Here is a 15024-nt window from a genome sequence, read left to right on the forward strand (position 1 = left end):
ATCTTCTCTCTCTCTCCCTCTCTATCTCCCGTCTGTCCTCTCTCTCCCCTCTGTAGTCTCTCTTCTCTCTGTCGTCTCTCTCTCCCTCCATCCTCTCTATCTCCCCCATCTCCTGTCTCTCTCTCTCCCTCCATCCTCTCTATCTCCCCTCTCTCTCTCCCTTTTCTATTTCCCCCGTCCTCTCTATCCCTTTCTCTCTCTCTCTCTCTCTCTCTCTCTCTCTCTCTCTCTCTCCCCTCTGTAGATGGTGTGTCTCCTTTGTGTGGTTCCCCCAAGGATGTCTCCCTGTGTGACCGCAGATCTCATACTCTGGGAACCCCGGTCACACTTCCATCCCCTCACGGATCTCATTCATGGTGACAGTAGGAGACTGTCGGTGCGTCTCCTTCCTCCTCACATTAGCTTGGCGTCTGTGTGCCGTGTCCCCGGATAATAGGCCTCCTCTTCTGTCATCACATGATGGTCAGTCAACATCTGCTGTCAGCAGTCACAGACAGACGTCAGCCTCCGTCCTCCCCGGGGAGATGACCTGAGCCCACATAATGTGTCATTACAATGTCCAGGTATGTGTGTGAGGGAATCCCACCGTGAGCCAGATGGGAATCCCAAACAACGTCCTCAGAGGGCCTGCTGACAGACGGGATGAAGAGGCCACAATGATGCCGGTCCTCCCTCAATCTGCCAAACTACCAGCCCAAATCTCTTCTCCCATTGTACTATAATATCAGCTGAGGAAGATACCTGTGCTTTTCCTGCTACATCCTACCTACTGCAAGTCTGTATATACACCTGTATCCACCTGACCTGCCCCCTCCATGATACACACCTGTATATCTCCCTATATATACCCTACCTCCCCCATCCATGATACACACCTGTATATCTCCCTATATATATATATACACCTGACCTGCCCCTCCATAATACACAACTGTATATCTCCCTATATATACACACACCTGACCTGACCTCTCCATGATACACACCTTTATATCTCCCTATATATACACCTAAACTGCCCCCTCCATAATACACACCTGACCTCGCCCCTCTATAAGACACACCTGACCTGCCCCTCCATGATACACACCTGTATATCTCCCTATATATACACCTGACCTGCCCCCTCTATAAGACACACCTGTATATTTACTAATGTATACACCTTAACCCTTCCCTCCATACTACACATCTTATATTTACTTTTATATATCCCTAAACTGCACCCTTCATAATATACACCTGTATATTTCCCTATATACACACCTGAACTCTGCCCTCTATAATACACACCTGTATAATGACTAATATGTAACACTTTAAATTCCCACTCCATACAACACACCTGTATATATTTACCTATATACCCATTAATTGCCCCTGCACATTTACCTGTGTATACACCTGACCTGCCCCCTCCATACTACACATCTTCATATTTACTATAATATACACCTCAACTCCCCACTCCATCCTGCTCACCTGTGTAGTTATCTATATAAATACTCTACTATGTAAACACCACAACTGCCTCCTCTATGCTGTATATATCCATATTTACCATGCATACACCTGAACTCCACCCTCCATATCCATATTTACCATGCATACACCTGAACTCCACCCTCCATATCCATATTTACCATGCATACACCTGAACTCCACCCTCCATATCCATATTTACCATGCATACACCTGAACTCCACCCTCCATATTCCACACCTGTACACCCATATTTACATACACCTGAACTCCACCCTCCATACTGCACACCTATATCTCTATATTTACTATTGATATACCTGAAATACATGAACCTGAAGCTCTGTAGAGTCCGCACTGTCTGTTGGACGTCGGCAGACAGAGCCTGGACTGAGCGTTACTTCAATAGGAGGTCGTCCAGATACCTCACAATTTGGACACCTTGAACCCCTTGGTAAATCAATGACAGGGGCTAGCACTTTGGTGAAGACTCAAAGAGCTGTGGACAGACCAAAGGGGAAAGTAAAGTAAGAACCTGGAGGTGCTGCTCACCCACAGCAAAACGCAGGAAATGTTGATGCAGGGGGACGAGGCAGATGTACAGGTAAGCATCCTTAATGTCTAGGGAGGCCAGTCGTTCTCCCTGTTGAAGGGAGGCAATAACTGACCTGGTGGGTTCCATCCCTTCACTCTGGAAAACTGGGGTGCCCCCTCATGTGAAGCCAGACCTGTTAGGCTTGGGAGTCCAAGACTTGTGGCTGACCTGGGTGCAGGGTTTGGACTTGGAAGTAGAGTTCTGAAAAGGACGAAAGGAACCTTTCGGGCATCTGGAAGCGGAGGGCTTACCTGTGGGGACCTTTGCCTTCTTTTTTTTGAGGCAAAATCATGCTCTTAACCCCCCCCCCTCCCCCACACAGGGACTTCCATGATGTAAGTGTCTAATGATTCACTGAAGAGTCATTCCCCCTACAAAAGATATCCTCTCTAGGAGCTTCATCCAGGCAGCAATTCAGCAGGAGGATCCTATTAATCTGGACAGGCAAGAGGCTCCTCCTGGACATTTGATGAAGAGTGTCCACCAATCCATCCATGCGGTGACATAAAGATGGATCCCTGATAACAGAACCAAGATCTTGGACCATGTGCTTAGTCCACACAGCCAGGGTCTGGCAAACTGCCGTGGAGGCAACTGTAGGTTGCATAGCAGGACCACCGGGTGGGGCCAATGAGGAATTGAAAAGGGTCTCTAACCTCTTGTCCCCTGGATCCTTGAAGACAGGAACATCCACAATGGGACCATCAGAGTCTTGTCCAGAGAAGAAATGCATGGCCCACAACAGGAAACCTTTTGGGTAATCTCTCGGCAATCTGCAAGGGGGGACAAAGAGTTTTTTGGGGTAACACCTAGCCATCTACAAGTAATAGTACAGGGAAGGTCTTGGCAGGCATGGGCAGTTTTAGTGAACCCATGCTGGCAATCTTAGGTCTAGAGCAGCGGCTCTCAACCTGTGTAACCTCAGGACCCACATTTGTCATTGGTCATTAAGTTGCGGCCCAAGTCGCACTGCAATGGAACGCATGGCATTAGGGTATCATGTTTTCCGGTGCGGGTGTACAAACTGTGGGTGGGAGGTGTGTTTGGGGTACCATTCAAATGAGTGGCAACGCAACACACCTCCCACACCCGAATGCACGGTAGGTGTGCTTGAGTGGTACACTGCGTTAATCGCATGGTATTATGCGATTAATGCACTGTACTAGTGTGAACAGGCCCTCAAAAACACTGACATACATAACCACAGTCACATTCTCACACACATATACACACTCCAAAAAATGTTTACATTTAATGTAATTTTTTTTTAAGGTCCACCCAGTCTCCCTACCTTACGAGAACTGGGGTCCAGTGTGGGCTGCTGTGCTGTAATGGACATCCATCCATATGTGCTCTACTTGTACAGCTCCCTTGCGTGCCCTGTAGAGGTGCTGGGAGCCAGAATGTGATGTCACCATGGCACTGTTATAGGACAAGTGAAGGAACTGTAAGCAATGCACGTATAGATGGAGCTCCCTCGCGGCCATATCCCCAGCCCACCCCACCTCAGACTGACACTTGGCTCCAGGCAGCATATTTTGAATGGCTGCTTGGCACAAGAACTGACAGCGCTGTGCTATGGGGAGGCAGAGTAGCCTCTCGCCTAGAAAAGTGGAAAGCATGCGATGACCCGCTGAATACGGGGTTGCGACCCACCAGTTGATAACCAAGGGTCTAGAGCAGGCCTTCTTAAACTTTCTCCACTTGTGACCCCTTTTTGGCCGAGGAAATTTTTAGGGGACCCCCCGCGCCGCCGTGGACGGACAGTCAGTGTGTCATTACCACCTACAACTAAGCCCCCTCTCCCTCCTTATCTTTACCTCCAGCAGCTGTGCTCCACTTCTGCTGGGTTAAAGGAAGCTCCGTCAATGTAAAAAAAAAACCCAAAAAACCTTCCTGCACGCACATGCTCAGGAAGGTACCAAGTGCACGGGGAGTTGCATCCTTAAAAACTAGACTACACTGCACATTAAACAAAAATGTGGGCCCCCCTAATGGCGGTCCTGACCGGGGACTCAGATCGCGACCCCCCTGTTCACTTGTGGGACCCCATATGGGGTTGTGACCCACACTTTAAGAAGCAATGGTCTAGAGGACACTAGAGTTTCCAGTGCCAGTCATGTATGTACTGCTTTAGTAAGGACCAAGATGGTGTCTTTAAACTTAGGTGAAATAATGGGTGAATGTGCACCCCCCTATTCTGAATCCTCAGACTCAGAAGAGGAATCGCCTCTCCTCTTTCCCTGGCTGCTCCTCAGGGAGCAGCATCTGAAATTGACTGGGTGCAGAGGAGGGCTGTTTGCAGCACCGGTGTTCTGAGGTCACCAAAAGGGCCGAAATCTTTCCCATAAAATCAGACATGGCAGCTGAGAAGTACTCCCTGCATATGCATGAAGAGGGAGGCGTGCTGCTTTTGAGCAATGGAGGCCTCAGAAGAGGGAAGCGGTTCTGACCGCAGACAGTGATCAGTACAGGTGTCCACAAGGGGGATATTGCTAACCCCCCCAGAGTCATAGAGGCGGGTTAATGGACGGGGAGAAAATACAGGTCAATGGGTGGAGAACAAAAGGCAGACAGTTTGGAAAGTAGATTTCAGTCAGTTGAATACACATTGGGGTCTATTAACAAACAATTCGCAGAGCAATTGGCCCTGCCGATCTCTGCGAACGTTCGTCCAGTGTGAATGCATGCACAGAATTAACGCTCACGTTCTTCATAAGTTTGAATGTATTTTTGAATGCCATCTTGTAATACCGCATTGTGGCCCCTAGATGGAGCCGAGGAGCATAGGAAATAAGTATTTCATGTGCCAGAAGAACTACAAATATCACCGCCAGTCTTCTTTCTATACAAAAGGAGCAATTGCCATTTGTAAATTGCCCAACGTGCTGAGAAATATCTGGAAACAATATGAAGTGAGTCTGATTATATGGTAGCACACACGTACAACCGGCTGATCTCAGCAGAGGAAGAAGCTCAAGCACAATCAAACATACCAGTGACATCACCGGGCATTAAAAAGCTTGGTGAACCGCTGCTATTCATCTGCCATCTGTCCTGTGTCACGGCTCTGCCTGAGCACCTCCTATTCGGAGTAAATGGTTGTTGCTGTATAAACACATGCAATAAATAAATAAATGGCACCTCACAGGGCATTCTGCAAATGTACTGCTCTTCCTGTGTATGGTGATAACTCACCTTGTTCAGCTCAGCAGCGCCTGTCCTGGGATCTCTCTCGGACTGTCACGGTATTGCCTTCCATGTCACATGATGCCACTTTAACCTTCTATGATGTCTCCACAGGTGAGGATTGCGCTCTTCGGCTCTGATGGACTCGCCTCTTCCCAGGATGGAGCCAACTTTTCTTCTCTGCCCATAAACAGCTGGACAACCAGCCGGCCCTTCCACTGTAGGCAGGTATGGGCGGCCAGGACGGCGGTGTGCGTGGGTATAGTGACTGCGGTGTGTTCTACAGGGTGGCTTATTGCAGCCGGGTGCAGTATATCATGCAGCATGCATTTCAGTATATAGATAAGTGTCTGTTGCAGTGTGGCTTATTACAAAGCGCTGTGTGTGTGTGTGTGTGTGTTACAGCGTGGCACAGTATATTGTGCACTGGGGTGTAGTGTATTGAACAGTGTATGTTCCATTCGGGTGCACTGTTGCGTAGTGTATTAAGCAGTGTGTCTTGCAGAGTTGTACAGGGTATTAGGCAGTGTGGCACAGTGGATTGAGCATATTTTGCAGTGTGTGTAGTGAGGTGCAGCATACTGTGCAGTGTGTGTTGCAGTGTGGCACGGTGTACCATGTGGTGTGTATTGCAGTGTGGTGCGGTGTACTGAGTAGTGTCTGTTGCAGTGTACTGTGCGGTGTGTGTTGCTGTGTGGCACAGTGTACCTTGCAGTGTGTGTTGAGGTGTACTATGCGGTGTGTTGCAGTGTGGCACGGTGTACCATGTGGTGTGTATTGCAGTGTGGTGCGGTGTACTGAGTAGTGTCTGTTGCAGTGTACTGTGCGGTGTGTGTTGCTGTGTGGCACAGTGTACCTTGCAGTGTGTGTTGAGGTGTACTATGCGGTGTGTTGCAGTGTGGCACCGTGTTCCATGCAATGTGTGTTGCAGTGTATTATGCGGTGTGTGTTGCAGTGTACTGTGTGTTGCAGTGTGGCACAGTGTACCGTGTGTTGTGTGTGTGTTGCAGTGTACTATGCGGTCTGTGTTGCAGTGTGCCACAGCGTACCATGCGGTGTGTGTGTTGCAGTGTGGCACAGTGTACCTTGCAGTGTGTGTTGAGGTGTACTATGCGGTGTGTTGCAGTGTGGCACCGTGTTCCATGCAATGTGTGTTGCAGTGTATTATGCGGTGTGTGTTGCAGTGTACTGTGTGTTGCAGTGTGGCACAGTGTACCGTGTGTTGTGTGTGTGTTGCAGTGTACTATGCGGTCTGTGTTGCAGTGTGCCACAGCGTACCATGCGGTGTGTGTGTTGCAGTGTGGCACAGTGTACCATGTGGTGTGTGTGTGTGTTGCAGTGTACTATGCGGTCTGTGTTGCAGTGTGGCACAGCGTACCATGCGGTCTGTGTGTTGCACAGTGTACCATGCGTTGTGTTGCAGTGACATCACTCTGTTTATCTTCCTGTAGCCGCTGCAGTGCTGACAATGCTCGGCTGCTCTCCTGTCCTGCTCTCCGCCTTGTGTTGGGTCTTGTTCTGGACATCTGTGGAAGGTGAGTCCCCCACATTATCCGCCACTATTGTCACCCTGAACTTGCCATGCGTATATTCTGCACTGGTGTCACCTCACCATGACCACACAGTGCAGGATCCTGATATTCACATGTGTAGCAGCACCCAGACTCATCATTGTGTTCCCCACAGCTGAGGACTGCGCGGAGCGCTGTGACCTGTACCACGGACACTGTGACGAGGACAGAGTGTGCAGGTGAGGCCACTAACAGGAAGTCAAATTTGCCTCTGTCACGTTTCACCATTTCCTATATGTGATGACTCCCTGGAAGGGTCAGAGCCCGCTCATTTTGCAGAATAGAAAACGCTTCCAGCGAGCACTGCGGGTGGCATGTCTTGTGTAGTCATGATCAATATTGGTGTCAGACATTTCTCACAACACAACATGACCCCCAGAATGATCCTTTCTGACTTTTCTCAGGTGTGACCCCGGCTGGGACGGCCTGTATTGTGAAGACTGTGTGAGGATGCCGGGCTGCGTTCATGGGGCGTGCCACCAACCCTGGCAGTGCATGTGCCGGAGCGGCTGGGCCGGCAACTTCTGTGACAAAGGTGAGCGGAGTGTCTGTGTGCGTTCCTTTCCATGTGTAGCTCTAGAAAGGATTGTCACCAGCACACCAAAGGTTTTGAAGCAAAAAGTCCTTTATTGACAAATCGCCATCCAATACAAGCGCTTTCGGGGTCTCAGCAGTACCCCTTCATCAGGCTCAGAATGACACAGTAAAGCAAACCATCACCTTTAAATAGACATACCAGTGCATATTAAAAACAGACCACTCCCACCAGTTGCAGCTGGAACACCGTATATTCCCGCCATTCTGCACTCAAATGAGGCTCACCTGTAATCCACTAATGTATGCCCTGTCGCCTGTCCTGTGTCATTCTGAGCCTGATGAAGGGGTACTGCTGAGACCCCGAAAGCGCTTGTATTGGATGGCGATTTGTCAATAAAGGACTTTTTGCTTCAAAACTTTTGGTGTGCTGGTGACAATCCTTTCTAGATCTGCATTGTTCACGGGGCCGTCCGTGGTCACTACAAGCACCCACCTGCTTGGCAGGTTTACTACTATTCCGGTAAGCAGTGCAGCTGGTTCTTGACTACATGCCTTTCCATGTGTAGTGAAAGCTGGAAATATAACTCAGAAATCTAAAGATGTCACTGTCAGCCTCCAAACTGCAAAACGGACAAAATTCATGACATATAAGATCAAAAGCGCTAAAATTGTGTCTAACATTAGATCGGGGGTTTACATACAAAATGTACAGACGTATGTGGCCCTCTCCTCCAATGACGGAGCTCAGATGTTTCCAGTGAAGGGTCCTGGTAATACTACATCATACAAAGACATTGTAGACAATTGTGCCTTCCAACCTCGTGGGAACAATTGCTTTACTGTTCCACCATGACTTTCCCGTGTACAAATTCGGCTCCATAAAGCCATGGTTTTACCAGTTTGATGTGGAGGAACTCGAGTGTCCTGCACAGAGCTCTAACCTCAACCCTACTGATCACCTTTGGGGATGAATTGGAAACGCCAATTGTGAGCCAGATCTCATACAACATCTATACATGACCTCACATATGGACACAAATTCCCACAGGCAACCTCGAAAATCTTTAGGGAAAGCCTTTCCAGAAGAGTGGAGGCTGCTATGGCCACAAGGGGAGAGGGTCAGCTCAATCTTCATGGATGTGGGTTTGGAATGAGATGTCAAATAAACTTATGGAGATGTGATGGCAAGGTGTCCACAGACAAATGTGTCAGCATCCAACAGATGGAATCAGGCGAGCGTGCTCACCTTTCCTTGCGGCCCTCTTGGACCGTCCATGAGGTATTGGTGTCTACATTACCACAAGATGGGTGATTCAGTCTCCAGCAACACTTCGCCACTGACAGAACCATTACCATTATCCTATGGAGTCATCCCTTTGCTGTTGACATGTCCCTCCATTGCTAGGGATTTCCAGCACTGCTTTGAGCAAAGACAGAGCCGATTATATTAGTGATAACTGAAGTTAGATTTCAGTGCCTGTCCCACGGGTGAAAGGATCAGGACACGGCCCAATCACTGCTCCCCAAATAATATCACCACTGGTGAGCTTTTTTGTGCCATTAAGGGTAAAACCCAAAATCTCCCAGCCTGCCATTGCCACACGCAATCTCTCCATCTGTACAGAGGTGGTTATAGGTTTTATTATTGGAGGAAGGTGCAGATTTCCTTCAGATGATGGGAGTCCTCAATAATGACCCATTTTCTCTCCTCAGATCTCCACCTATGTGAACACTCGGACCCGTGCCGGAATGGGGGTGAATGTGTCATCAGTGCGGATGGAGATGACATCTGTAACTGCCCAGAAGCCTTTCACGGCAAGAACTGCGAGCTGAAGAGAGGACCCTGCGAGGCGGAGGGGTACGGGATACCACAAGAGATATGATATGGGAATGAGTAGAATTCAGAGGTCGTAGAAGGCCACCTGTAACTTCCATACAATAAAAAGAGTGGCGGACGTATGGCCAACAGTCCAGTTCAATTTTTATTTGTTATAAGAGTAGTCAGAGCATGCCTTCAACCCATGCTGGAGAAATCCACTCCGGGATACCCATTCTCGGTCCAACTGTATTCAAACCCACTCCTTTACAAAACCTGATTGAAAGGAGAATGGTTGTGCCCCCAAAATGTGTTGGCTATCCATTGACTAATAAAAATTGTACTGGACTCTCAACTATACACCTGAGGTTCTCTTCACTCTACCAAACTAACTACTGGCAATACAGGGACCTCGTCCTCAGACCCATTAGATCTTAGAGAGCAGCCTGTTACCTAAAATATCACCACATCTAAATACTACTAAAATCCTGTTCGGCTGCAAAAGTTGCAGTGGGGCCATGTTTGGCTGCAAAGGGTGCAGTGGGGCACCTTCCGGCCACAAAGCTTGCAGTGGGGCAGTGTTTGGCCACAAAGGTTGCAGTGGGGCAGTGTTTGGCTGCAAAGGGTGCAGTGGGGCACCTTTCGGCCACAAAGGTTGCAGTGGGGCAGTGTTTGGCCACAAAGGTTGCAGTGGGGCAGTGTTTGGCCACAAAGGTTGCAGTGGGGCAGTGTTTGGCCACAAAGGTTAGAGTTGAGCAGTGCTTGCCCATAAGTGAACAAGGGAAGTGCTCAACTGCAAAAATAGGCAGGTACCACTTTTGGTGACAACGGATGCACTTTTGGATACAAAGGGTGGAGAGTGGGCACGTTTGGCCATAAAAGGTGGACAGGGGTTGCATTCGGCAGCAGTAAAGGGTGAAAGGGGGCTGCATTCCACAATAAAGGATGGAGAGAAACTGCAATACTGAAAATAGCACTGCACAAATCTTTCTGGATGGAGAGTACGCTCGGCTGGTGATTCATACTTTATATGAAAGGAAAGAAATGGCACATCTGGGTGTTTGGGAAAGATGGGGGTGGGGTGATCCGACAATATCCTCACTAGTATACCATTTATTCTCCACGCAGGTTTCCCTGTCTGAATGGTGGCACCTGCCAGGACGATAGCGGGTTTGCAGATGCATTCACCTGCCGCTGCTTGGCCGGATACGTTGGCAGACTGTGCGAGACAGACGTGGACGATTGCTTGATGAGGCCTTGTGCCAATGGAGCCACCTGCATCGATGGGGTGAACCGCTTCTCATGTGAATGTCCTTACGGCTTCCAGGGACGATTCTGCACAGTTAACATGGATGATTGCGTGGGGCAGCCGTGTCAGAATGGAGGACGCTGCTTTGACCGGGTTGGGGACTATGAATGTTACTGTATTGAGGGATTTATTGGGAAGTCCTGCGAAATCCCCGTTCCCAGGTCCACATGGGACTACCAGTCTGGGACATCAGCAAGGGACCTCACGTCTCAGACCCAGCCCACAAGGACAGTTGGCACAAGCCGCTGGAGTCCCGTTTCCATGGACAAACCTGGACACTTCAAAATCTCAGTTAAGGAGGTGGTGACCCAGCGGGAACAGGGGCTGAGCAAACTGCAGCTAATCATTGTCATTGTGTTTGGGGTCATTACCGGCCTGGTTGTTCTGCTCACTGTTGGTTTGGTCTTGTGGTACCGGCACCGGGGCTCTGGACAGCCAGGCTGGTGTAGTAACTCTTCAGCAGGTACCAAGACCCACTATCAGCAGTGCCATGGGACTGCCCCGGGGAACCGGAAAACTACGGAGCTGTGACCTATCAATGTACATAGATTCTTACTCAAAATGGACGGATTGCCTTGAGGTCAACAATGGTATCCCAGAAGTCCTGCCCCAATTTCGGTGTGGATACACAGTTCATTTGGCGGATGGAAACTACACAAGGCTTTTGCCTAAAAGTGCCCATTGGGCCCAACATCTACCCTACATGTGCTCTGGCCCTACCATTCATATGTACTGGTATCATGCCACTATATAAGGACCTGGGCCATCATCACTGAAAGGTGGAGAGGCTGGCTAGCCAAGACAGACCCTCACTGCAGCCCAATATATCAGTGCAGGCAGCATGTACATCTGTGTATGGCAACTGATTGATGTAGACGCTGGGTCTGTGCTCTGGATGTGCCCTAGGAAGTACCTGCTTTGAATGGGATATATAACTCATGTAACAGGATTTGGAATGTTCATAGTATCATCTGCTGGTCTCAATTCTTAAAATCGCTGGAGATCTCTGCCCTGCAGACTGCCAGGGTCAATGATTCTCTGCAGTATGGAGAAGACCCCCATTTTCACAATGGGAGAAGATCGCCCCCTGCTGACCAGTCCATAATATACACCCTTTACACATCACCTGTGTCCTACGGACTGTATATAAGTAGTAGAAGCCATTATGCGGGAGGAGCGCCCTCTGCTGACCAATCTATAGTATACATCCAAACACAAAAAGTGTATAAATAATAGAAGGGGGGAAAGATGGCGTCGTTATAATGTGCGAGGAGCACCTCTACTGTTCTGTCCTATAATCTAGTGATTGCCGCCTTGTGGTCTCCCTTTCCTTTATATGGTCTCACATAGTATATGTAGAGTGAACAATCCCTCCAACGGTGGTGAGTCTTTTCTCAAAGATGGACACAGTACAATGATCTATCTGCCAGGGGTAAGTCTCTCCCCATAGATGGATACAGGACGGTGATCTCTCTGCCAGGACGAGTCTCTCCCCATAGACGGATACAGAATGGTGATCTCTCTGCCAGGACGAGTCTCTCCCCCTATAGATGGATACAGAATGGTGATCTCTCTGCCAGGATGAGTCTCTCCCCATAGACGGATACAGAATGGTGATCTCTCTGCCAGGACGAGTCTCTCCCCCTATAGACGGATACAGAATGGTGATCTCTCTGCCAGGGCGAGTCTCTCCCCATAGACGGATACAGGACGGTTATCTCTCTGCCAGGGCGAGTCTCTCCCCCTATAGACGGATACAGAATGGTGATCTCCCTGCGAGGGCGAGACTCTCCCCATAGACGGATACAGAATGGTGATCTCCCTGCGAGGGCGAGACTCTCCCCATAGACGGATACAGATTGGTGATCTCTCTGCCAGGACGAGTCTCTCCCCCTATAGACGGATACAGAATGGTGATCTCTCTGCCAGGACGAGTCTCTCCCCATAGACCGATACAGAATGGTGATCTCTCTGCCAGGGCGAGTCTCTCCCCATAGACGGATACAGGACGGTTATCTCTCTGCCAGGGCGAGTCTCTCCCCCTATAGACGGATACAGAATGGTGATCTCCCTGCGAGGGCGAGACTCTCCCCATAGACGGATACAGAATGGTGATCTCCCTGCGAGGGCGAGACTCTCCCCATAGACGGATACAGAATGGTGATCTCCCTGCGAGGGCGAGACTCTCCCCATAGACGGATACAGAATGGTGATCTCCCTGCGAGGACGAGACTCTCCCCATAGACGGATACAGATTGCTGATCTCTCTGCCAGGACGAGTCTCTCCCCCTATAGACGGATACAGAATGGTGATCTCTCTGCCAGGACGAGTCTCTCCCCATAGACCGATACAGAATGGTGATCTCTCTGCCAGGGCGAGTCTCTCCCCATAGATGGATACAGAATGGTGATCTCTCTGCCAAGACGAGTCTCTCCCCATAGACAGATACAGAATGGTGATCTCTCTGCCAGGACGAGTCTCTCCCCATAGACGGATACAGGACGGTGATCTCTCTGCCAGGGCGAGTCTCTCCCCATAGACGGATACAGGACGGTGATCTCTCTGCCAGGGCGAGTCTCTCCCCATAGACGGATACAGGACGGTGATCTCTCTGCCAGGGCGAGTCTCTCCCCATAGACGGATACAGGACGGTGATCTCTCTGCCAGGGCGAGTCTCTCCCCATAGACGGATACAGGACGGTGATCTCTCTGCCAGGGCGAGTCTCTCCCCATAGACGGATACAGGACGGTGATCTCTCTGCCAGGGCGAGTCTCTCCCCATAGACGGATACAGGACGGTGATCTCTCTGCCAGGGCGAGTCTCTCCCCATAGACGGATACAGGACGGTGATCTCTCTGCCAGGGCGAGTCTCTCCCCATAGACGGATACAGGACGGTGATCTCTCTGCCAGGGCGAGTCTCTCCCCATAGACGGATACAGGACGGTGATCTCTCTGCCAGGGCGAGTCTCTCCCCATAGACGGATACAGGACGGTGATCTCTCTGCCAGGGCGAGTCTCTCCCCATAGACGGATACAGGACGGTGATCTCTCTGCCAGGGCGAGTCTCTCCCCATAGGCGGATACAGAATGGTGATCTCTCTGCCAGGGCGAGTCTCTCCCCATAGAGGGATACAGAACGGTGATCTCTCTGCCAGGGGTGAGTCTCTCCTCTCTTTGCAGATGGTACAAAGGGGGTCCCCACCACACTTTCAAGCTAGCGAGCAAAAAAAGTTAGTTACATACATTTGCAAATACACATGGGATTCACACTGATCCTGGTGGCTTACACAGCGAGAGCCCCCACCACAGATCCTTTGAGATCACACAGGGAGAGCCCCCACCACAGATCCTGGGAGATTACACAGGGAGAGCCCCCACTGCAGATCCTGGTGGCTTACACAGGGAGAGCCCCCACCACAGATCCTTTGAGATCACACAGGGAGAGCCCACACCACAGATCCTGGGAGATTACACAGGGAGAGCCCCCACCACAGATCCTTTGAGATCACACAGGGAAGGCGCCCTATGCAGGCTGTTATGAAGTGATGAAAATCTGAAAAGTTGTATTTTTGGAAAACTCTGAAACCGGTATTACAATAATTATAAAAATATTTGTACTACAGTGGAGCCGCGTGTGTTGTCCTTTTGTCATTTCATATTTTGTGATGTCTGTGTAATGTACTGCAGCAAACGATGATATGAATAGCTGACGCGTGACCTCCACATAGGAGAGTGCGAATTAAACACATTACCCAGCATCCCCTGCACAAGGGACACCGCCAATTACACACAACTCCCAGCATCCCCTGCACAAGGGACACCGCCAATTACACACAACTCCCAGCATCCCCTGCACAAGGGACACCGCCAATTACACGCAACTCCCAGCATCCCCTTACAAGGGACACCGACAATTACACACAACTCCCAGCATCCCCTGTACAAGGGACACCGCCAATTACACACAACTCCCAGCATCCCCTTACAAGGGACACCGCCAATTACACACAACTCCCAGCATCCCCTGCACAAGGGACACCGCCAATTACACACAACTCCCAGCATCCCCTGCACAAGGGACACCGCCAATTACACACAACTCCCAGCATCCCCTTACAAGGGACACCGCCAATTACACACAACTCCCAGCATCCCCTGCACAAGGGACACCGCCAATTACACACAACTCCCAGCATCCCCTGCACAAGGGACACCGCCAATTACACACAACTCCCACGCAAACCCCAGCATCCGATGCATACAGAATACTGCCAGTCACGCAACTCCCAGCATCCTTTACACAGAGGAGACCACCAGTCACAACTCCCAGCATCCCCTGCACAAAGGAATCTGAAAATAAAAACATAACATTTGTTTTCTTTAAAAAAAAGAGTTTATAGGAAGTAAACGATGAGACAACTCCTCCTACATTCCTGTCCCAGTATAAAAACCTTAACCTGCAACATCAAATATTCCCCAGAGTAAAGCAGAGACCGGGCCGAGGAACCTGGAGCACCGATAT

At 49.8% G+C, this 15024-nt stretch overlaps 1 protein-coding gene across 2 annotated transcripts in view; it reads left to right on the plus strand.

The window, feature by feature from the left end:
• DLK2 (delta like non-canonical Notch ligand 2) overlaps nt 1-11061 on the plus strand; it is a 13439-nt gene extending 2378 nt beyond the window's left edge. Inside the window, exons 3-8 of one of the 2 annotated variants that reach the window (XM_018555719.1) lie at nt 5381-5494; nt 6718-6801; nt 6953-7016; nt 7242-7372; nt 9088-9232; nt 10319-11061. In XM_018555719.1, the coding sequence (XP_018411221.1) occupies nt 6735-6801; nt 6953-7016; nt 7242-7372; nt 9088-9232; nt 10319-11030 (1119 nt within the window). In that variant the 5' untranslated portion in view covers nt 5381-5494; nt 6718-6734 and the 3' untranslated portion in view covers nt 11031-11061. The remainder of the gene's footprint in view (nt 1-5380; nt 5495-6717; nt 6802-6952; nt 7017-7241; nt 7373-9087; nt 9233-10318) is intronic. The other variant, XM_018555720.1, reaches the window with a different exon arrangement.
• Nucleotides 11062-15024: the final 3963 nt, after the last annotated feature.

Source organism: Nanorana parkeri, unplaced genomic scaffold, assembly GCF_000935625.1.
Source record: "Nanorana parkeri isolate BGI_ZX_2015 unplaced genomic scaffold, ASM93562v1 scaffold210, whole genome shotgun sequence".
Taxonomy (NCBI): Eukaryota; Metazoa; Chordata; class Amphibia; order Anura; family Dicroglossidae; genus Nanorana; species Nanorana parkeri.